The 24,981-nt window shown below is 39.5% G+C and overlaps 2 protein-coding genes across 2 annotated transcripts in view; one reads left to right on the top strand and one right to left on the bottom strand.

The window, feature by feature from the left end:
• Nucleotides 1–12,922, top strand: part of syt6a (synaptotagmin VIa) — a 127,720-nt gene extending 114,798 nt beyond the window's left edge. Inside the window, exons 5-7 of the mRNA XM_024293598.2 lie at nucleotides 2,622–2,793; nucleotides 4,119–4,269; nucleotides 6,488–12,922. Coding sequence (XP_024149366.1) covers nucleotides 2,622–2,793; nucleotides 4,119–4,269; nucleotides 6,488–6,559 — 395 coding nt within the window. The 3' untranslated portion in view covers nucleotides 6,560–12,922. The remainder of the gene's footprint in view (nucleotides 1–2,621; nucleotides 2,794–4,118; nucleotides 4,270–6,487) is intronic.
• olfml3a (olfactomedin-like 3a) lies at nucleotides 12,908–24,121 on the bottom strand. The gene is made up of 3 exons (XM_024293599.2): nucleotides 23,008–24,121; nucleotides 18,640–18,946; nucleotides 12,908–13,900 (listed from the first exon to the last, which is right to left on the bottom strand). The coding sequence occupies exons 1-3, from the start codon at nucleotides 23,116–23,118 to the stop codon at nucleotides 13,116–13,118; spliced, it is 1,203 nt and encodes a 400-aa protein (XP_024149367.1). The 5' UTR covers nucleotides 23,119–24,121; the 3' UTR covers nucleotides 12,908–13,115.
• Nucleotides 24,122–24,981: the final 860 nt, after the last annotated feature.

Genomic DNA, 24,981 nt, shown 5'->3' with positions numbered 1-24,981 from the left:
TGATTGCCCTTTTTATTAAAAAAAATGCACTTAATTTTGAAATATTGTCAATTACCAATAGGTAAAGGCAGTGTGTTATAATAATAGGCTGCCATTCCACTTTTCTATTAAGCTTTAGCTTGGAATTGGGATATCACTTGTAAAATGTGACATTTATGGTGCCTTAAATGCCAGAGTTCAGGCCGGATTCAGAACGAATGTGAAGGATTTCACAGTTTTACGGTGACTCACGTCAGAACTCTCCAGGGTTTTTGGGAGCATTAACTGCTGTCTATATATTTGAGGAGACTGGAATCCTTCCAAGAATGTTTGCTTCATTGCTTATAGATTGAAAGCCTTTTTTTTAACATTTTACCAAAAACTGGCGTGTCGGATCACAAAAGGTGATTTATTGAAATCAGATTGAGACCAAAATCAACAAACAGGAAGCTACTAAGCAGGCATCTCTGACTTGCCATAATCTGTTCGTGCGAGGCCATGACTCACTTTTATGTAGGTATTGATGCCAAGTCCTTCAGGGTTGCTCCACTGCAAAAACACAAACACACTCACTGATAAAAAAAAGAGGTAGTGGGAGTGTATTTTTTATTTTATTTTCTACAGCAAACAGACACTAAAACCTTAAAAAAACAATCATTGTGCTGTCATAGTTTAGTTTTATTGGCTTGAAGAATTTGATGGAGGAGGTTTACAAGCAGCAAAGTCTTGAGTTTTGTACAGTTTTAGAGCAAAACATGCTAACAGAATTTATGTTAAGCCATATCCACAAGTGTGAAGATGGATTTGAACGCCACATAAACCTTTTCTATAGTCCTAAATTTCACTGGACTGGATAAAATGAGCTGTTTTTGTGTTCTTGTAAAAGAGCCTTTCAAAATAAAACTCCGTCTACATGTGTCTTTTTACAATCACATTAATTTCAGGATGGGTGCTGGATCTGGGACACTCACAAATTTAAATATGCATTTCCCCCCCGTATAACTTGTGTTTGATTTCAAAATTAATTTACATATTTATTTTTGAATCAATACTGTAAGCTGGTATAAGCTCATTTAAATTTTTGTTTCTCCTGTTCTTTTATCCTTTTGTTCAATTCAATTCAATTTTATTTATATAGCCCAAAATCACAAAGAAAATTTGCCTCATTGGGCTTCAAAAAGTTTTGTGTCTTCATGTTTTATACCATATGTTCACTTAAAATTAAAACCAAGATATATATAAAAAAAAGACATACATCTGACTTACTTACAAACGTCTGACCTGTTTTTGTTAAATTTAATTGTTCTTTTTAAAATAAAACTTCTCTGTTTCCTGAAATGGAGCAAATCTGTCCGATGACCATCCACAAATAAACAGCTTGCTTAATTAGAATTTTGCTTAAAATTAGATGTTTTTAGATCAATTGACTCAACAAGAGTTACTCAAGATATTCAATAACAATTTACATTTTACTGAAGCTACTAGGAAGTTAGTTTTGTCTTAAATCAAGTGTCCTAAATCAAAAACTAGACAAAGATATTTTAAAATGTTATTTTTTTGCATTGATAAAGCCCACTGCGTCAAAGAATTGACAGAAAAATATGTAGTTGGGATGTTTTTTAAACCCTTGGATGAAATCCTCAAAATAACTTTTGCAATTTCCTCTTTTTTATGAAAAATAGATGATGAGATATGATTATTTGTCGGGGGATTTGATAGGGTTTTAATGTTAGTTTCAGATATAAAATATTAAAATTAGTATTCAGAGAAAAAACAAAATTATTTACCCACCTGTCTCAAATTTAATCCACACACTTTTGACACAATGTAGCTGTATTATAAATAGTTAATGACTAACAAGTTTTACATTCTTTTAATGCGGCAAGTAGTCATTTAAAGAAATGACAAACAGTAGATGAGTTATTCTCATCATAAAGTTTGAAAATTAGCTAAACCTTTTCCCGCCAAAACGAGTTTTTGAGGTTTCATGGAGGCAGCCATTTTGAAATGAGCAGGAAAAGTATTTTTGCTGCCCCTTGTGGAAAAGTTGGAGAACTACAGGGCAGAAAACACTGACCAACACCTGAGCTTTAGCTCCAGAGTTGATGTTTGTTTGACTTCTCGTATAACTTTTCAAGCATTTACGCGACCAGCGTCATTCCAGTGGATTCTGAAAAAGAGAAAAGCGGCGAAAGCTGCTTTCCTCTTCTTTAGAATCCACTGGAATGATATTGGTTGCGTAAATGGTTGATAAGTTATGGTTTTTTAAAAAGTGTATTATTTAGGCGTCACTGAGGTTAAAGGAAAGTTTGGATAATGTATCAAATATGAAACGAATGACTATATAGGGTTAAACTCTGTAGTTGAGGCGCTGCCAATGCTCGCTGCAATTTTTGTATTTATTATGCGTGATTCTTTAATTCCCTTTGGCTTTGGCATTCTTTTAATTGAACTGTTAATAAATGCTGCACTTGAAGTCAACTTAAACTTGGAAAGCCCTTGTTGCTCTGCCGGGCTTTTAATTTGCTCATTACTGCTGCGGCTTAAATGCAATCAACAGCCTTTGAATGATTATATATATATATTTTTATGTAATTGTTGATTCCATTGTTCCTGTTCTTGTTTTGTTCTTTCAACATCAGACCCCTACGTCAAAGTTTCGCTGATTTGTGACGGGAGGCGTTTGAAAAAGAAGAAGACGAGCATTAAGAAGAACACCCTGAACCCCACCTACAACGAGGCCATCATCTTCGACATCCCCCCGGACAGCATGGACCACGTCAGCCTGCACATCTCTGTCATGGACTATGATTTGTACGTACGGAAACCATTACGGTTCATTTGTTTAGAGCAGGGGGGTCCAACTCTTTTTGGTTCAGGGGCCACATTCAACCCGACTGATCTCAAGTTGGCCAGACCAGTAACATAAGAGCAAAATAACCTGCGGTCAACTTGTTGTCTGTAGCTTTGTTTTTTTTTCTCAGTTGGAAAAAAAGCCTCAAACAGCCTAGTAGCCTAATCGTTTATTTTTATTATTATTATCTTTTTGAGAACGACATTTTGGTAATTGTGGTTCACACCTGATAATTTTTTTAGCAACTAAACTGTGTCTTACTCAAACGTGGTATACGCCCTTACAAAGAAATGCTGGGTATTTCTTCATCTCTTGTTATGCCGGTATTTCTTTTCCTTTACTCCCCCTAGTGGCGGAATTGTGCATTGCGGCAATTTCTTTAAATAACCATAACTTGCCACAGGAATAAGCTAGGAAGTTCATTTTTTCTAAGAAGGATGAATATAACGTTTTACAGGGTCTTCAAACAAAAAAAAAATATCAATGCTTGGTGAGAATACATCGAGTATCAGTCACAGGACCAAATATCGTGATATATTGCAATATCGATATTTTGACACCAAATTTTTATGTTTGAGTAAGAAGTCATAAGCAGGTATTTCTTGCTGAACCGTCATCTTGAGGCATTATTTTTTAATTTTCTTGTTCATGTCTGTGCAATACATGAAATCTGTTCAGTAAAATTCTCTCAGCATGAAGAGAAAAAAAATTACGATTGCCTCAAAATCAGAAAGAACATTGTCATTCTGCCACATTTGAGAAGCTAATTGCAGTTCAGTAAATCTGAAGGCCTCAGGCGAATTTGACTACATTTTATGGAAGAGAAATGTTTTATGGACTCATAATAAATTCTGGGATAAATACACGAACTCACTGAGCTGTTAGAGAATGTAATTGGTTTCTTATAAAATACTGAAAAGTACTAACGTGTGCTGAGGGTTTTCAGAAAGAGTGAAATAGAATGCTTTCTTGTAACAGAGGGGGTAAAAAAGTAAATGGGCAAAATCTGACATGCTGAAGGTCAAACTATGCATTTGTTTGCTCAAGGGTATCAAAGCAGCACAACTTTAGGTCTAAAGGGCACATGTTTTCTCCACATTTTAGCAGTAAAAATGACGTTTTTATAAATGTTACAGTTTGAGTGTCTCACAGACCTCCAGTCAACAGCCAAGACATCTGCTCTCCAGCTCGGATCCTCCAGATCACAAAGGACTGTCATGTGTGAGTCCTGCGTCACGTCAAATCAGATGTTGGCTCATCTATGTGTGTTTGTGTGTTCCCACAGGGTAGGTCACAATGAGATCATTGGCGTGATGCGGGTCGGATGCCATGCTGAGGGACTCGGCAGGGACCACTGGAACGAAATGCTGGCGTATCCGCGGAAACCTATTGCCCACTGGCACCCCCTGCTGGAGTCCAAGAAGTCAGAGAAGGAGGTGCGTTTGAGGATCATCATTTTTTTAAATGTCTCGTGTTTGTGGGGATTCTGAAGCGTAATGTGATTTGTTAAAAACCACCTTACCATATTTTCCGCGCTACAAGGCTGTCATGGTTCCACTGTCAGTTACTACCTCAGACCACCAGAGGGAGCCCTCGCCAGAGTTCCAACCCTACCATCTCCGCACTAAAACTCCCATCAGACACTGCCATGGCGTTCTGTCTGCAAAGCTGGGGTCTAGAGTTTAAACCCACCTCAGCCACTTCTTCAGTGCCAAGTATTGTTTTTGCCTTGCAGACAATCTGAGCGTTTTCTCTTTTAATTTCCCTGGTATTGATCCTTCCTTGTTTTCCTCGTCATCCTGCCTTGCTCCTAGGTTTTGACCTTAGCCTGATTTTGACAAAGTGAATATGCTAACGTGTAGCAGTGTTGGACTGTGTTCTTTTTACGAGTTACTAATCAGGTTAGGGGTTAGCGTAGTCACAGTAACGTTCGTTTTAGTGGTATCGCTGTTTTTTTACGTGTTACAAACAAGGCTTGTGGGGCTGCTATGAAATGCACCAGAGCCTCCATTTAGCCTACCGCAGGGGTAGGGAAACTTGGTCCTCGAGAGCCACCTTCCTGCATGTTTTCCAATATACCCTGGTCTGGCATGTTCTTATTGGCTGGACACACCTGAACCAGGTAATTGTCATGAGTACGGACTCGGGCTTTTTGATTCTGGCTACGATTGTCATAATCAGAATTAAAAACCCACTGGGAACAAGTTTAAAAAATAGAAAAAAATATAGTTGAAGTGGGTCTTTAAAGGGTAACCAAACCACTAATCAACTTTTTTTGCCTGTTGACCTCTAATGGGGCTTTAAAAGTGCTGTCTGTTGGTCATTGCCCAGTTTTTGACAAATCAAAATAAACTTTAATTCTTGAAAATACCGTCAAAAACCATCTGTGTGCTGCCCCCTACTGGGTGAGTCGAGGTATTACATTTGAATTTGGTGATTGGTCAGACCATTTAAGTCCCACGTCATAATCTGCAGCTCCAGGAATGATAACAGTCGTATTCTCCAGCCCCACCACTCAGACTGGATTTTTAATTTTTGGCTGTTGGTGGAGTCAGCCTCCAACTTCCCTGTTTGGTGACCCTTTAAGATGCAGTTATAAATGCTAATTTTGTGGGGTTTTTTAATGTGTTACTAACAAGTCTACGAGTTAGTGTAGTCACAATAAAGTTTGTTTTAGCTCTGTCTATTTGCTTTTTTACTTGGTGAAAACAAAGTTAGGAGTTACTGGTATTAGTAAGCTAACATGGCTAACATGTAGCATGTTAGAAACAAGTCTTTGTTAATGCAGTTCAAAAAGTCAGACTGATGGACTTACCTCTAGTGGTTTCACTTGATGCACTTTATAGCCTTATATATGACATAAGTTTGAAAATTGACTGAATTTATAAAACTATACAAAGCATCAGAATTTAACCAATAGACCACATGTTCATCGGCTGCTCAAAATAACATGGAATAACATGCACGGTTGGATACATTTAAAAATTACATTACATGGTCCTATCACTCTATGACATTTGGAGCTCTACTACCATCTAAACAGAGGAACTCTTTAGTCTCAGGCTAGGTGAAGTTTTTCATACACAAACAAAGAGTGCTGAAAAGAATCCCAATCTTTAAGGTTTTTTTTTGGTTAAACTCAAATTGTATTTGAAATCGTTAAAATAGACTGATTCCCAAACTAAAATATGATACATTAATAGCATTACCAATTATGTAAATTAAAACATTACTGCATATGTATGAATATATAAGAACAGTGTGATTTAAGTTGACACCTGTACCTTGCTGACTATTTGATCATTTGATCGTTTTTTTTCCCTCTTTTTGTTATTGTACTTTATTATGGTCTGATGGCTGCAATGTCTGATTTAATTTTTTCACAGCTTAAGCCATGTTCTGTCATGTTCAGTTGTTCAATAAAAAAACTAGTTTGAAAATAGACCATTCATTGACGGTGTGGCTTATAGCTGCAGTATAGTACTGAACATACAGTCATTCTTGCTGAAACGACACCATCTAGACACTTATTTCTCACATTATATGTGACTCTAAGCAGCTATTCTCTACAAGTTTCCTTTAAACATATGTGTGCTCTCTTGTGAAACGGACTTTGCCAAATGATTCAGCGCCTCGTGTTTGTGTGTCCTGCAGTGGAAGGCGAGAACGGCCAGCTTCGACAGCCAGGGCTCCTGCCCCTCACCTCGGCCCCCCGCTAGTCCCTGAGCTGAGCCACCTGTGATCCAGCAGCCTGGTGGGGAGCCGCGCCCCCCCACAACACACACACACACCTCCTGCTGATCCACATCCTGTCTGTGTGATTGAGGAGAAACATAACCCCTCTCTTTCCCCCTCCGTCTCTCTCTATGCCTAACTTCCTCTGAAATCTGGTCCCAGAGCACCCCCAAGAACTGGTCCAGGACGCTTCGTTTGTTCTTTAAAAGCAGGGCAGTCCATGTGAAATATGGACGTCGGGACGGTCCAAGTATGCAGACATTTTTTCTTTTTTTTTAAATGAATTTTTCAGGTTGAGATAAAAGGATCCTTATGTCAAAACAGGAGGTTCAGCTTTGAACTGTTGGTTCCCTTTGATTTAAAAAAAAAAAAAAAAGTTGGATCTCTGTCCAAAAGGCAGCAGAAGTTGAACCGACGACAGCTGAGGAATCCGGCCAGAAGGAAAAAAAGGAAATGCCCTAAAAAGCCAGATCTTTAAGACAACCGTTTGTTCCACTTGGTATTTTTTTATTTCTTGCAGTGACATTGAGTCAAAGCAGCTTTCAAATGTTAGGTAAGATAAAATGAGGTCACTTCATTTACTTCAAATGTTCATAAAAGTGATCCGTTCATTTACTAAGGAGAAGTCAACACATTTTAAATGTTTTCTCTACTCTCCAGTTTGTATTTGTAGCATATGAATTAGCATCAATGGAGAAACACGGTGGGATTTTCAGTAAAGGAAAGTCTGAGTTATGTAGGTGTAAACAAGAAAAATACAAATATAAAAGAACTTAAAGAAAAGATTTTATAGGACACACATCCTTACCTCTCTTCCTGTTTGAGATCGTTTGACTCTTATCCCTGTGTTCCAAAATTACACAAATGAGCCAAACTTTTATTTTGAAATACAGTCTTCAAGAGCATATTTGTCTCCTTTTTATTGTTAACTTATTAATTTAAAATTTCCGGGGTGAATGTGAATAGCTTTATGTACAGGCCTCTTCTGTATATTTTTTCTTAAAGTAAAAAAAAAAAAAATTCTAAACTAAATAGATGAAGATATTTTGAATTTATGTAGCCTTGTCGGTGGTTCTGATGAAGATAAATGTACACGAAGATGGTGAATATGTCCCTGTTTTTACAGATGCAACTTATTTGGTGTTTATTCTCTCTATATCTATATATGATTGGCTTTGTGTGTACATGTGATGTGTCATAGAAATTTCACTCAGTGTATTTGAACCACAAGGTGTGGTGAACATTTTTGTTTATTTTGTGGATCCTAAAAAATCAGGTTAAAGGCAGTTAGAAGATGCACAAACCGAAGTCTTTTTGTCCTATGATCGATCATTTGTTCAGGTTAAGAGAAGCAATGCAGTAAATAACAGGTTTCCTATTGAAAAAAATGTTTCCTTCAGGTTGTCAGGAAATTAAACCAACACATACAAGCTACAAAGAAACAACTCTTTGTGAAATTAAAATGCACAAACTCAGAGCTAACCTATGTGAAGTTTTCAGAAGAGAAGATTGTCTTGTGAATGGTCTTAGCCAACCGTATAATATAGTTTCATTCCTGAAGCAAGTAGCTAACAGTATTATACGGTAAAAGTTTGAAAAATACTGTACGATGATTATAGTTGACAATTCAAAATGTCCATGTTGCCATATTTTATCTTTACATAATGCCCTGTTTATACTTCATTGCACCGTGTCAATCGCAATCGCGCCAATCGGCCATCGCGTCGATCAGCCATCGCGTCAATCGGCCATCGCGCCAATCGGCCATTGCGTCGATCAGCCATCGTGTCAATCGGCCATCGCGCCAATCGGCCATTGCGTCGATCAGCCATCGCGTCAATCGGCCATTGCATTGATTGGCCATCGCATTGATTGGCCATCGTGTCAATCGGCCATCGCATCAATTACCATCGCGTCAATCGGCCATCGGGTCAACTACCATCGCTTCAATCGGCCATCGCGTCAATTATCATCGCATTGATTGGCCATCGTGTCAATTGGCCATCGGTCAATCGCCATCGCATCAATCAACCATCGCGTCAATCGCCATCGCGTCAATCACCATCGTGTCGATCGGCCATCGCGTCAATCGGCTATCACTCAATCGGCCATCGCGTCAATTACCATCGTGTCAATCGGCCATCGCGTCAATCGGCTATCACTCACTCGGCCATCGTGTCAATAGACCATGGTGTCAATCAACCATTGCGTCACTCGCCCATCATGTCAATCGGTTATTGTGTTCATTCCCCCATCCTGTCAATGGGCCATCACGTCAATTATCCATCACATCACTCGGCCATCGTGTCAATCGTCAAACGGCCATCGCGTCAATCCTTTCTACCGCAATTGCACAGTCTCTTTTATACTATAGTTGGCCAGTTTTGTTTGTGATTGTCTTTGATAACCGGGCCAAACTTCTGGGTGACTTTAATTCCTTGTCAAGCCTGATACAACTGTCTCCACCAGTGGCATTTTCACCATGGAGGACATTTTGCTCATAAACCTACTGCTTTAGTGAACACAAATACATGATAAGACGAAGTGGTATGTCCGTCTGCTAAACAGAAGCAGGCAATGCAGAGACAAATTCCCTTCTCTAGTGCACAATATGCAGGTTTTACAAGATGACCAAGTGCACTTCAGGTACTTTTGCATGTCAACTGACAGGTTTGATAATCTTCTCAAAAGAGAAAGGCCACTTCTTAACCTTACTGGGACAGACTGAATGACTTTTGCTGACCTTCTGAATACTCGCAAATGGGAATTCACAGCAGACTGTTACCGACAGTTATCGTCTCCGAAAGACTACAGTGAACAAAGCATTCCATGGATGACGGATCAGTTCAGGAAACTTTAAAAAATGATTTATTTTCAGTTTAATCCAAAATTGGTTAGATACCGCTAAAAGATGCTACATGACGCTATCATCTAATTAGCATACCATTTTCTCAGAGCCCTTCAGGGAAAAACAATAGTGACAGTAGTGACAAAAAAGTGCAGAAAACTTCTTAACTATATTTAGAACAATATATAATCTTTTTCATTTGTTGGACCATTAAAACTGGCCATCATTTCTCACTTCTAAAATAATGAATTAATGCGTTAGCCTATTTTGGTCGAGAACCCAGTGTCATATCCTAATTACATCAGGACTAGCAGCCTCGCCTCCATCCATTTTGAGTCAATTTATCACACATTCTTGTACACTGTCAGATCTACTGGACCAAATCTATTCCGAGTACTCAGAGGGAAAATTTATGTAAGACCAGGCTATTACTCTCATTCATATGTGATGTGTGAAGACGAGAACATGAACATTATTTTAAAGTCCCACACTGCAAATCTGGGTGAGATTTCCTGCAACATAGTGCGTGCATTATTTATTTGCACTTTTAATGTGGCAGGGTGTAGATTTCCCTTTGCCGTACTGCAGTTGCAGGGACGTTTACTGACACACTGACCGCTGTAGACTGCTGTGGGGTGGACAGACAGAAAGAGGAGAAGAATTCAACACTCAAAGTTGTCTCCAAACACCAGAAAAGTCCCCAGTGACAGTAAGAATAGTTGCCAGATTCGTTTCTGGTCGCTTTGAGAGGATAATTTACCAAAGGGTTCATTAGAGAAAAGTTGCTGAGTTGGCAACACTGACAAGATTATCATTAAAATTTAGCAAGAACTTAAAAAAAATGAAACCTTTAATCGTTAATTTTCATGCTGAAATTTACTGAAAACAATCTGTTTTTCTTGATCTATATTTACACAGGATTTCTTTTTCCTCGTGTCATTGAGCAAGTTAGTTTTAGATACTCTCTTACAGAAGCCTCCATAGTAGACTTGAATATAAAATTTGTTGTCTGTTTTTTGGAAGGTGCCAATCCTGATCCATCACTGTGCGATTGAGATTAGCACATTCAAACTTTTTGAGCGAGTACAAAAACAAGTTCTTGAATGCGCGTTTAGCCCACGGTTTTCACACTAGACAAGCATGGAGGGGCTTCTTCTTCTTCTTCTGTTTCTACTGTCTACTAGCCCATGTCTGCCACCTACATTTGGAAGAGGCTTGTGACAACAAAATGTGGAAACTGTGCAAATATTGTTATTTGGGCTGGAGACTGTTCGGTTCATTGCCAGCATTCCTACAATAATGGATATGGATTACCATCGTGTCAGGAAAGAGGTCTTGGATTATCTTTAATTGAAAAACAAACATATATGTCTTCAGGCTTGTCACCATGTCTGGGGTCACCAGATAAACCAAATCCATACGTCCCTATCAAATCCAAGTCCATGATTGGTCAAAGTTCGACCTGGTTTAACTTTTAACACGCATTCATTGGCCATGTGCTTTTGTATACCCAGCCCCTAAACGGTCTTAAAACTAGCGTAGCAAGGATATGCAAGAGTTTGAACACAAAAACCCGAAACATGTTTACCCGTGTTTACATTGACTTTTCACTCGAAGAGGCTGCTTAAACGCACAATGACGAAAGTGGAGTGAACGTACAGTAGCTTCATAAAAGTTCACGTCCAAGGACTACTAGTCTGAACCCTGCTTAGCTTTCTATATCAAGCAGAGTGGCTCCGCTAATGAGCAACCGTACAAGAAACTAGGTTACCAATTTGTTAAAGCTCACAGTCCCACAGATGTAGGATAAATGTGCAAAAACATCTTTAGTAGGTTTGCTTTCACAGTGCACCCTCAGGATTGGACTAAACTTGATCAAATGTCAGAGATTTGGGCGGCACAACAGCCGCTAAAGAAAGGCAAAGGAGAAAAAGACAACAAAATGAGTCTTGGCAGTTCTCTTACTGGCTTGAATTGATAAGTACCTTCTTCTATTCACTAAACCACATCAACCAACTACATGTTTGCGTTTTTTTTCTTTGTGTGTTTGTTTGTTTGTTGGGCCAGACCAAAGTTTAAAGGAGTTCTATTAGTCTTACAAAAGAGAATATCTGAGAAAACAAACAAAACAGGCCAGTGTAAGAAGCAAGTTATGCTGAGAGTAAAATCTTGTCAAATATCCCTTGAAGTAAATCCCTCTCGTCTTTTAAAGTTAGATATTATTCTGTAATTGTAAATTTTACTGTATCTGTTCCTGCAATAGTGACGTTCATGTGCCAACAGTGGTACACTACATTCACAGCTTTCACACTCATGGTTTTGTTAACTAGTTCTCAGAGTAGGTGACACAAAGCATCATGGTTTCTTCAGTCATTTGTTTTTGCATGTACTTTATTAATACCCAGTTGAAATGCAGAGAGTAGACTATGGCTGTAGTACTATCCAACTCACTTTGTTTTATTTGACAGAAAAAGGCTGAGACACATAGAAAAGCACTACAATACTGTGTGTTTGTTTTAGCAACAAATAATTTCTGATCTTCCCAAATCCGGCTGATATGAATATTATTTAGCTTTAAATTATAACGTTAAGATGAATAAATACAAAAAATGTGCAAAAACATTGAAAACCACACAAGATGTGAAGCAGGAGTCCTGCCACTTCAGGTAATATTTGGTCTCTGCAGGTGAAGTTGTCGGAATAAGTTTGAGCCAAACATGAGGTCATAAGCAAATGGATTCAGCACCTGCAGAGATGTCTGTTTTCGCCGTTTCCTTCATGGATTCGGATATGGAAAACCATTTGAGCTGATGTGGTTGTGTGGGTTAGAGGCAGACAGAGTGGGGGAAGCTCACCGGTTGGCGTCCACACAACAATGGCATTGGGACTACTGAAAGGACGGTGTGTTATTCATACGTCTCAAGATCTCTCATGGTATTGACGCTCCAATATGACAAAGACTTCTTTTTTTCAACATTAACTGGAAGTGGTGGTTGAAAAATCTTGTTTCTTGTCCTTCCCCATAACGTTGTATTTTTCCGATGGTCCTACTTTTCTGACGGTGTGATGTGTTTCGATAGTAGACGGAACCCGTTTGATCGATCGTCTCCATTTATGGACTATTTCAAAAAACCTTGTAGCTTTGTCTAAAATGTTCATGTTTGTTGATATAAGACTTGTATTCTTCCCGCTGTTACAATAGCACTGACTTTCCAATTTTTTTATTCAATATTTTGTATTTGTAACAACAGAACTATGGGAGAAAAGCAGGTTCAGACAACTGTTTATTAAACTGTAGGTTTTCTATCATTATCCAGACTGTTTGATTGGAGTAATTTGCTGTGTTTCAAAGGTCACTTCAATTGAAAACTGTACTTCAAACGTCCTTTGTTTCTCCAAGTTTTTGTAGTGACATGAAAAAAAGAAATGCCTGTTTTTTTCCTGCCATAGAACTTGTTCTGTAATAAAGTTTTCTTTTCCTTTATTAAACAACTTATGCAAAAATGTCTCTTTTTTCTTTGCAAGATTTTGGTCGTTTATCCCACATACATACAACAGATTTCTTACACCATATGATGGAGATAATGTTGAATATGTTGACCTTTTTTTGTCATTCTTATGAGAGAAAATGCATGTTCAAGTATTGCGATGTTACGTATAAGATCTTCCTCTTCAAAATCCATCTTACAGACTGTTGTTTTAAGCTAAGACTTTCCTCTTTGTTGTCAGTCTGTAAATGATTTGGTAGCCGTCGTCCCAGCCATAAAGCTGCTTCTCTCCAGGGTTGTACTTCAGGCTGGCATGGGAGCCGTATCTTCGCGGGAAGTACAGCAGAGGGGCCTCCTCGCTGATCACCACGTCGTTCACGTCGAACAGACACTCCACCCTGGAACGGCTGGCCAAGCGGGTGTTGTAAACCACGTACACCGTCCCGCAGATGACGAACGCCGCCTCTGCCTTCTCCCTCGGACACCTGGTGTCCCAGGTTTCCTCTATGTCCAGTGTGGAGGCGTCCATCTTGGCGAGGCTGATGTTGGGCTCACTGTCACTGGAAGCATAAAGAAGCCAGAGCCCCTCGTCATCTGCTGCAAGGTCTGCGGTGGTCTCTGGGTTTAGTTTGTACAGACTGGCACGGCTTTCCACGGGAAATATGGCCGTGTCTGTTACAGAACCGCTGAACAGATCGTATTTTACTATCTGCACATCAGTGTCTGCATGTTGTTTAATGTAGTACAAATAGCCGTTATAAACAGCACCACCAGCGCCACTCCACTCCGAGGGAAGCTTGATGATTTTGCTGTTTGAGACTCCCAGGGAGCGAGAGAAGTCCCGCACGGAGCTGAACTGGAAGACGGTATCTCCTGAGGTGCCGTTGAAGACGTAAACCTTGGATGACCTTGGATCTGTGGTCCACATGCCTTTGGGGCTGCCCACTCTCTTCAGGATCTTCACTGATCTGATGCTGGAAAAAATGTCTGCACAGTCTGAGGGGACAGAGAAAAGTAGCAGGAAAAAGAGGATTAGGCTTTCATTCTCACAGAAATATCCATAAAAAGAGTCTTTTCAGAGCCACTGCTGCTCTTCTTTCTCATTTGTAATAGAATCATTAGAAGAAAAGGGCCATGAAGTAGAGCCACTTTTAACAAGACACATCAAGGGACTTTCACATTTACAGCTTTTTACAGAATTTAACAATAGGAATATCGTTTTTGTCTCTATACTAAACTGAAGGCTGTTGATGCTTAGCCAATGAACAGTCTAATCCAAACTGTTTATGCCTCTTTTTTCGCTTAGCGATACGGACCAGACAAGTCCCCTCTTGGCCGGTTTTGAATAGTCCGGGTAATTCAAGTGAGAGCTTCCATGAAGCCATCAAAGAGCTTGCTGGGTCTAGATGATGACATAGCTGTGTGTCAAAACGGTGCAACTACAGTGAAAGAGAAGCTGACTCCGAAAAAGATAACCGTGGAGGATCATCATAATCCGGAGCAGGACTTTTGGATGAAGCCGGCCTCTACACTGCTGAACAGTCTATTGATCTGAATAAAAAAAAACAAAACAAAACTCTTTATGTTGAGCAAAACTCCAATGTTCTTCAACACAAAGCACGATCAGAAGTGTTTTCGATGAGTATGGATCGATGGTGAGACTGAACCAGGGGTTGTCTCTGAATTCATGGATTCTGCATGTCTCTCGTTTCCAACCCCGCGAATAAGGGCGAATACTGTTTGTAAAGAATTTATCATTCTTTGCAAGAAGATTGCGGGGAGCGAAGAAGATTAACAAGACAAAACTTTGGGTTTGGTTCTTGAGTTGGAAAAAGCGCTGGTCGGACTCTTGCTGTTGTTGAATAATCAATGGGTTATATCATGTGACGACAAAAGCTCCGCCCTAATGGTTCCATTCCATTTTTCTATGGACCCACGACCCACGGGGGACCAAAAACGGTTCCAGTTGGTCCTGCTTAACATGTCCATTTTGTAATGGCAACACTCAACAGTCCAGTCTGCCCCGATCCAGTCCGGTCTAGACCACTCAGTGGAAACGAGACATTATTTAGTACATTGGTAAGAATGCTTTAAATGCTAACAAAAATTTGAAATAAGGAGATCTGTCATCTCATGTTGTGGAAATACTATAAATACACACAGAGATATAGTTTTTGACCACAAGGTGCACTAAATAAAAAACATTTCATTTTCTCAAAAATGAACAATGCCCTCGTGGCCCGTGAGGGGTCATAGAGCAACACATCCTCACTCCCAACGTGTCACATATTGAAGTTCGTTAAGGCTGTATCAAAAGTTGACGTTTTGGCTGTTCCCAACTTTTTGTTTTTGACGTGCTGGCTGTTCCCATTAAATCACAGGTAAAAATTCCCCGGAAGAAGTGATGGTGTAACTTTTTATAGTGAAAATGTTCTTGGGTTAATCAGAAGATGACCTGTTCCAAGTGAAGAAGATAGTTTTATGAAAAGACACAATCCTTCCATTTGCACAAAGACTATCTATCCATCTATCTATCTATCTATCTATCTATCTATCTATCTATCTATCTATCTATCTACAGTGAGGGAAAAAACTATTTGAACCCCAGCTGATTTTGTAAGTTTTTCCACTAAAAATAAATGATCAGTCTATAATTTCAATCGTAGGTTCATTTGAACAGTGAGAGACAACAATGACAAAAAAAAAAAAAATGGAGAAAAATGCGTTTCAAAAAAAGTTATAAATTAATTTGCATTTCCATGAAGGAAATAAGTATTTGATCCCTTTGAAAAACGTGCTTCTGTACTTGGTGGCAAAACCTTTGTTGGAAATCACAGAGGTCAGCCATTTCTTGTAGTTGGCCACAAGGTTTGCACACATCTCAGGGGGGATTTTGGCCCACTCCTTTTTGCAGATCCTCTCCAAGTCATTAATGTTTCGTGGCTGATGTTTGGCAACTGGAACCTTCAGCTCCCTCCACAGATTTTCTATGGGATTAAGGTCTGGAGACTGACTAGGCCACTCCATGACCTTCATGTGGTTCTTCTTGAGCCAATCTTTGGTTGCTTTGGCCGTGAGTTTTGGATCATTGTCATGCTGGAATACCCAACCACGACCCATTTTTAATACCCTGACTGAGGGAAGGAGGTTCTCACCCAACACTTGAAGATACATGGCCCCATGCATCCTTCCTTTGGTGCGGTGCAATTGTCTTGTCCCCTTGGCAGAAAAATACCCCCAAAGCATAATGTTTCCACCTCCATATTTGACGGTGAGGACGGTGTTTTAGGAGTCATAGACAGCATTCTTCCTCCTCCAAACACGGCAAGTTGAGTTGATGCTAAAGAGCTCAATTTTGGTCTCATCTGACCACAACACTTTCACCCAGTCTTCCTCTGAATCAGCCAGGTGTTCAGTGGCAAACTTCAAACGGGCTTGTAGATGGACTTTCTTGAGCAGGGGGACCTTGCAGGCACAGCAGGATTTCAGTCCTTCACGGCGTAGTGTGTTACCAACCGTTTTTGTGGTGACTATGGTCCCAGCTGCCTTGAGATCATTGACAAGTTCCTCCCGAGTGGTTCTGGGCTGATTCCTCACCGTTCTCATTATCATTGAAACTCCACGAGGTGAGATCTTGCATGGAGCTCCAGACCGAGGGAGATTGACAGTTAATTTATGTTTCTTCCATTTGCGAATAATTGCACCAACTGTTGTCACCTTCTCACCCACCTGCTTGGTGATGGTCTTGTAGCCCATTCCAGCCTTGTGTAGGTCCACAATCTTGTCCCTGACATCTTGGAAAGCTCTTTGGTCTTGGCCATGGTGCAGAGTTTGGCATCTGGATTGATTGATTGATTGATTGCTTCTGTGGACAGGTCTCTTTTATACAGGTAACGAGCTGAGAGGTCAATGTCAGCTTGTTACCTGTATAAGACCCACCTGGGAGCTAGAGATCTTGCTGACGGATTGGGGATCAAATACTTATTTTCTTCATGGAAATGCAAATTAATTTATAACGTTTTTTTAAACGCATTTTTCTGGATTTTTTTTTGTCATTGTTGTCTCTCACTGTTCAAATGAACCTACCATTGAAATTATAGACTGATCATTTATTTTTTAGTGGGCAAACTTACAAAATCAGCTGGGGTTCAAATAGTTTTTTCCCTCACTGAATCAATCAATCTATCTATCTATCTATCTATCTATCTATCTATCTATCTATCTATCTATCTATCTATCTATCTATCTATCTATCTATCTATCTAAACTCAGTGAACTCGGAGTTGTCAATGGTGCATCAATCTCAGTTTTGGTTGCATAAAGACAATATTGTGAAACATCTGTGCGATCTGAGCATTCTAGTCATAGTATCTGCACATGTAGTAAAGAAAAAAAAAACTGTATCAGTATCCTTACACCTTATCAACACAGCCTGATCGCTAAAAAGGTATTAAATTAATTTACGCTTTCAATTGATCTGGCTGAGCCCAAGGGAAATAAGAGGGGGGCTGGATAATTATAGACTCCAGATTGAAGACAGACCTAATCCAGATGCTACTCTGTTAATTCATCAGCAAAATTACACACCAATTAAAATGTGTAATGTCATAATATAATTACAATTATTCCATAGTTTCAAATGAAAAACCTTCATCACTGTCTGTTCTTATGCTTGTTTTAATGAACTGCGGTCATCATAGACTGATATGTGGCTCAGCAGCTTCAGAGAAACTGGACACAAACACAATCAAGACCCACTCTTTAACATGTTCTTGTGTTTTTTTTCTCATGGTGGAGGACAATTAAGCTTAAAATTACATTTCAGAGATGATCAGACCAGAGTGGGTCTTTGATAAAGAAGAACAGAAGAAGACGTCCACAAAGGAGGAAAGACTGATGATTGCAGCCTCATCCTGAAACTAAAGCACTACATTAGGAGATCTGAACTGACCCCTCTCAGCACAGTGAAGTTGTGCTTGTTCTCTTAAATTCTCAATGGTTCTTTGTACCGTGAACATGAGCACATCGAAGCCTGAGAGCGGTTTCCTCTCTTCCATGCCCAGTTCACAGAAGTTCACAGAAGCACTTCTAGCCTTTCATTTAACAAACACGAGGCAGACTACTTGGATTTCTAAGCAGAGGCTTCTCTGTATTGCCATATAATTCATGCAACATGTTTTTATTGATTTTGTTATTAAGTCGTCTGATATAAAAAATAAAAATCCATATCTCCTTATTTCCTTTGTGAGATGAGTAAACAGATCCAATAGAACGTAATGATCCATCAGCAGCCTCTGGGTTTACTTAAGTACAGAAGTCAGGGGTTTGTGCGTTTGTGTGTGTCGGGCCACATTTACTGAGATGTTATAAAAAGAAAGAACTCCGATGTGATGTCGACACACTCCGTGGTTTAAGTGGGGTGTAACCTGCCTCGTTTGTGGGGATCATAATGAAAAAGCCGGGCTCAAACTGGGAGGGAGAGAAATAAATGAGTTGTACGAAGGCTCCCATCGCCTGGAAAACACAACCACACAAACTCTGAGGGACCTGAAACAGCGCCCTGTTTGTTTCACATTTTCCAGCGCTGTGACTTTTCCGAAACAGTGACTCTGGAAAATGGGTGGCTCACTGGGACATGTAATCTGTGCGATATACACCCCATACATCCTGTGAGTGCAATAGGTTGTGACTGTGGTCGCCGCTTGATCGATGTGGCCGCATTGCATGAAGCTCACCAGACACTCTGGAGTGCAGCTCTGTCCAGTCTTCCTCCTCCTCTTCCTCTCGCTCCTGTGGCCCCCAGGCCTCCTGCTCCACCACCTTGTCGGCCTGCTTAGCACAGGCCCGCGGGGAGGTCTGGGACTCCACGTACTCCATCTCCCGCTCCACCCGATCCATTCGCTCCGCAGCGCCTTCCAGATCTTTGGCGATCAGGCCGTGCTCCTTCCTCAACCCGTCCATGACCTCGGCCGTCAGCTTTTTAAAGTCCAGCGTCTCTATGTGGTAGTGATGGAACTGGTCGCGCCACAACTGCATGCGGTCCTGTGAGCAAGAGGGAAACGTGTTTTCCACCATACTGCTTTGGTTACTTCTAAGCTAGCTTTAGTGTCTCCTAAAGTGAACCTGTGACGTCCACGCCAAAGGAGATGAACGTCAGGCACATTTTAAGCTAGCTTTTTTGTTTGAATTTGAGCTGCAGTTTCCAATAAAAAGTGAATGCACTTTAAGCGCGTGCGTATAGGCGATTGGGCATCCATGTTGAAAAATCTCACATTCATACATCGCTACGCAAGTTTTTAACTCTTTTGGATCCAACAAAGACGTCCTACAAAGCAGCTGTGAGATCAGCGTGATGAAACTGTCTAAAATAAACTTTGACTTATCTTAATATTAAGTAAATTCGATTTTATGATACTATATAGTTTTTATAAGGAGTGGTCTATCTTCGATTTTATGTCATATATAAGGGGGACTGAATTATAAGGTACAGTAGCATACTGTCAGGGCGTGGAAAGCCTTCAGTGAAGGCCTACAATTATCTGAAAAGAAGTATTTATATACATAAATATATACATAAATATATACATTCGTCCAAAATATATTTAAGATCACTTCAACTGTTTAGTCCTTTCTCTCACAGCTCTACACCCAGGTTGTGCTGATGTCAGACTTTTGTATTCATATGTAATTTTCTAACCAATCAGATTTTAGCCCTCACTTGTTGCTAGGTCTTTGAAAGTCTGCCTTACGCTCATACAGTCTGTGCTTCCGTCTTCATTTCCGGTGTTTGCGGCCAGCTTTCCATAAAAACACTGCAGATTAAACCAAAGTCATATATGGATTAAACACATTCAACCAATCAGAATTTGAGTTTTAGCATTCGTAGCTTCTTGAGGATGGATGATAATATAATCACCTCTGATTGGATGGACAAAGCTTGCGCTGCCAAAAGCTAACTTTTTCTGTACTTTGTTTCAGGCTGTAGGCGGTCTCTGCATTTGATTTTTGTTTCAATTACTCGCTGTTTTGAAATTAACAAAAGAAGAAGGTGGAGAAGTTGATTTAGTTGCAAATTTATTGCGTTAGCAATTCTTAAGATGGACTTTTCCGGAAAAACTGGACATCGTCAAGGCCGACCAACCCTGAAGCTATTGAGTTTGTCTCAGGAGGGGAAGGATTTGTCCGCCACTTTCAACCTTCCAGCAGTTTTGTCTGGCCAGGTAACGGAGATTTGTGGCAATAGTGCCAAAATTAGAATGTCCAGCAGCCCAGTACCGGCAGCTTCACGGCAGGATTTCTGACAATATCATTTCCCAGACAAAGACAGGTTTCAAGACCATGAAAAACTAGCGTTTATCACTCTCATCGACACTATGGGAACACCAGGAAAAACTTCCTGCACTCATCCCTCTCCAGCTTAGTGCAGCGTTCTGTCTCGGCTTAGAACTGTCGCCCAGCAAGCAGGATTTTGTGGGGAAATCTCCCACTGAACTCGGGGACTTCCTTCATGGATGGAGTTCATCTTTAAATAAGTTGGATTTGTTTTAAATAAAAACGCTTCAAATTAAAATGCTTATTTTCAAGTTTGATGAGCTGTCAATTGTGCTTTGATGCTTGTTTCAGCTGTTATTACAGTGGGAGGAGACTTGTTTTTACAATACGTACAATTGCAGTGAATTCTGTCTATTTAAATGATCCATTCCTGATGGAATTGCTCCATAAAATTATATTCATATAAAACTGAATGGTGTTAGAAACATAGAATATTTAATATCAAGGAGGATGGTTCTGGAAGGTACGATTAATGAGACAAAAAAGTCAATGAGTTATCAAATGAGTTCAAATCAAGGCTTTAAAGTGTTATAGAGCAGAAAATACAGTAATTTCAAGCTAGCAGCTACTATATAGCAGGTTAATTCATGAATGCATAAGGGATGGGGTTAAATACATTTTTTTTCTTCCTTCCACTCTCTTTTTGAGCTGTTTAATGAAACTATAATAACCTAAATTTATATGCTTTTGATATAAATGTGTTCCAACACCTGTCAGAGTAGCTTGGAACGCCTACTTGCACATTCAAAAAGTCCTAAAATCTCACCATAGTGGTACAAATCCATTTATAATAAAAAAAAAAACCCTTTATCTTGCATTTTTTAATCGACAAAATCCCCAAAAAGAGCTACAACTTGTGTCTTGTTTAAAGACAGATCCATTTATTCATTAATTAGTGAGGCAGCATTACAGCCAGATGTTTGCAGAGATTTGTCAATATGAGCCTGTTAGGCCCCATTACCATTCACCACAGACAACCTTATTCACAGTGAAAGCTCGCTCACTAACTCTTAATCCTCTCCACAGTAAACACTGGAGAGTAAAATGCACATTTTAGTCAAATCAAGGCTTTTTCGTCACCTCAGACAGAAACTGTGCCGTGTTTCTCAGCGTATTGGATTACACACCAAGAATTAATTATTCAAGACATCATAACTGCTGCCTCTGCTACTTTCCACTGAGCCTCGGGTTTCATTTTCTTTCTCTGTTTGGTTTGGGGCCTCTGAATGAATGGAAATGAAGGTTCGGAGGAAGTAAGCCAGATGACTTGTCATGTTCATTTCAATGCATTATCTGAGTCAGTGGGAGCTGTATTTCCATAGACAGTTTTAGAAGTTGTTATGAGAATATTAGTTATTTGTATGAGTCCATTTACTGGGGTGTTTGTGACAGTCAAGTAACACTTCCACTTCTCCCATTCTGGAGATAATAACCCCAAAACACATCAAATAGATTGGTTTTGTAGATGATTTATTTAGTATTAAGTTAGAAATCAGTGGAACATACAGCACACACACACACACACACACACACAAACATATATACTTAGAGACAATTAAGCAGTAATAAACATTGGCTAAAACATGTCTATTTATTTCCCATCACCTACTTCACGGCTAAAAATCCCTCTTCAGAACTGTTGCTTGTTTTTCAATCACTGTATATGACACACTATAGGACGCACTGGATTATCAATGAATCAATGAATGGTTCATCAAATGAGACGAAAGACTATGAGATAAGTCCGTCATTGGTTAATAAAGTTTAGAACTTGTTTGTAACACATATCACATTAGCCATGTTAAAAGCATTAGCATTTTCACACTACCTGCCTTAAAATAAATGTTACAGTGACTAGACTAAATCCCAGCATTATTAAAAATGCTATAAAAAAACAGATATTGCTGCATTTTAGCCATATTATCTTATTCACGACACCTATAACTCCCAATTTTCCTGGCAACGTGTAAAACTACAAGACAGTTACCACTAAAACAAAAACACGTCACGTTAAAAAAAAAATAAAAAATGCCTGACTTGGCTACATGTTAGCCAGATTAGCGTATATACAATACCTGTAAATCCCACATGTAAAAAAACAGATTGATAAAACGTAACTGACTATGTAAGCTCCTAACCTTGTTAGTATCACGTAAAAAAATACAGTTCGATATCGCTCACAATAACACCCAACCAAACATTTTGACAGAGCGCCGTGTAGCTCTAAAAATGGCTCCAACAACAGTAAACACAACCAGAATTAATCCATATATAAAGTATGGCAGATTATAGGGTTCTCTGTTGTTTTTAGAAACAAAACAAGGCTTTTAGGCGTGCCATATAGAAAATACAGTACATATTTTGATTTGATTCATGCACTTCAGTTTCAAAAAACATAATTTTTCCCTTAAGGTTTTTCATTGTGGCAGAACACGCTTCCCAGTGACTGATGGAACTTTAATTCAGCATTAACAAAGGTTGAGATTGTACTCATTAAAAACACGCCACTCTCCTAAACACTGAACATACTGTAATGCTGTTGGACAGAAGCTGCTTGTTACACGAGCAGCAGAGCACTGCACGCATCAGCTGATAGTCCCCCCCGAGGCCCCTGCAAAGTTGATGAGTCTGGCAGAGATTACATTAATTGGTTTGCATTACAAAAACACTATATTTGAATTTTCAGAAAAGAAAAAAAAACGTTTCACTGTCACAGAAACTTAAACTGCTGCTCAGATCGAGTAATTGATCGCAAGTCGTTTACTTCATACCTCAATAGCCAACAATCTGTTCTCCAGATAATCCATCAGCCCCTGGTAGTAATGCTGAGCTCCAATTAAAGTCCAGGCGGTAGAGAGGATGAAAAAGAACAGCACTTTCATTGTTTTCTGATCAGTGGGACAGCTCGTTTTTTTTGTCTGCTCAGATTGAGATGAGAGCTCCCAAGAGTCCCTTTCCTGTGGGATCCACTACAGAACTGCAAACCCTTGAGTCAAGTGTGCCATGGAGAGCAGACTGTGCAAAAAGGTAGGAAGGACGGATAAAGTGAGAGGCCGCTTTGAGGGTTTCCGATTCTTTGTCTGCTCCCACTTTGCTGGAATGTTTTCACATACTCTCAGGGAGGAGCCATGTGCCTCCTTCCCCTGTTGATCCATAAAAAGTGTTCCTCTCTGTCAGTACGTGTGTTCCTGCGGCCAAAGTTTGATGCATAGACTCAAAAATACTAGATGACGTCAACTAAAATAGTGTTTGTAATACAGGGAACACTTGACCTTAAACAGATATGCATACATGTACACGTACACAATATTGGAAGTAATTAACTACTGTAATATTATTACTTTTGAAAGTAACATAATGAGCAATACACTATATGCAAAACAATGTACATTTTTTTCTGTTTATTTTGAAATTTAACAAGAATACATTGCTTGTGCTAGCTTTATCTTGAAAAATGTGTGTTTGGGTAGAAAAATAATACAGTCCAGATACTGCACATGTGGCCAAAATATCGTAATAATATTGTAATAATGGGTAACCTTTAGATAACACTGATTTCTGTTTTGGTGTTAATCCTTTACTAATGTACCAAAGGGCAACAGATCAAACATGTTGCTGTGTAAAGGTGATAAAGAAAGGTCAAAATCAAATTTTCACGTGTGCTTAATTACATCGTTGCAACAGTTCCTCTTTCTTTGCCCTTCCTGAAGTAATTTCTGGAAGTGGAACTTTTGCTTCCACCCCGACATTCTGAAATAAGGAAACCTTAACAGTGAAAGGTCAAGCAGGCTGTGGCTAATTAGCATAATCAGTACAAATGTCTTAACTGTGTTTTGCAGTAGAGATTAGTCCACAGCCTCATACAGTCTTCTTGTGTTTTCCAGATTCTTACGTTCTGATGCTCATCTTCTTGATGTTAACTCTTTCTCTGGTGGTTGAAGTCTACGCTCATGTGCATCAATGCATTCCTTAAACGTGTAAGCTGTGATGTACTGTACTGTTAATGCAATGAAATGTCCTTTGCAAACAATTGTGTTTTGCAGCACTACATGAAAGAGAAGATTGTCGGTTGGATTAAACCAAAAACGCCAGCCTTACCCCCCCCCCCGTGTTGGTACAAAGGAGTAGAAAATGAGCCAGAATGCAGGAGAGATGGCTTGTTGACAGAGACTATTTTAATAAAGGAACTTAGAAACAGGACATGGCAGCATGACATAACTAGACACGACTTGACGTGATGTAACTTGGCAATACAAGTATTGAAGGAACTTGGATTTGACACGACTTGGCATCTACTTGACTTAATATGAGGAACTCCAAATATAATTTGATTAGTTGAAAGCTGAACTGCACAAAACAGAAAACTAAGAAAGACATTAATATGAACTGGACTGAACTAGACTGAAGTATGGACTAAGATAGACTTTACTGGGCTGATACGGACCACACTGAACTAGACATGAGTTTAGACTTAACTTCACTGAAGTATGAATTTAACTAGATTGGAGTACACTGAATTGGATGAACTGAATTGGACTGAATTATTGTCTGATTTAGACTATTCTTGGCTGATATTGAACAAGACTAGAGTATAAACTAAACAAGACTGGAGTATGGACTTGATTGGATTAGAATATGGACTGAACTGCACTGGAGTATGGACTGAACTGGACTGGATTATCGTCCAACTTAAACTCTACTTGGCTGATATAGACTGCACTATACAAGACTAGAGTATAAACTAA

The sequence above is a fragment of the Oryzias melastigma genome, linkage group LG7 (genome assembly GCF_002922805.2).
Source record: "Oryzias melastigma strain HK-1 linkage group LG7, ASM292280v2, whole genome shotgun sequence".
NCBI classification, from domain to species: Eukaryota; Metazoa; Chordata; class Actinopteri; order Beloniformes; family Adrianichthyidae; genus Oryzias; species Oryzias melastigma.
This window is presented reverse-complemented; position numbering and strand designations above follow the sequence as displayed.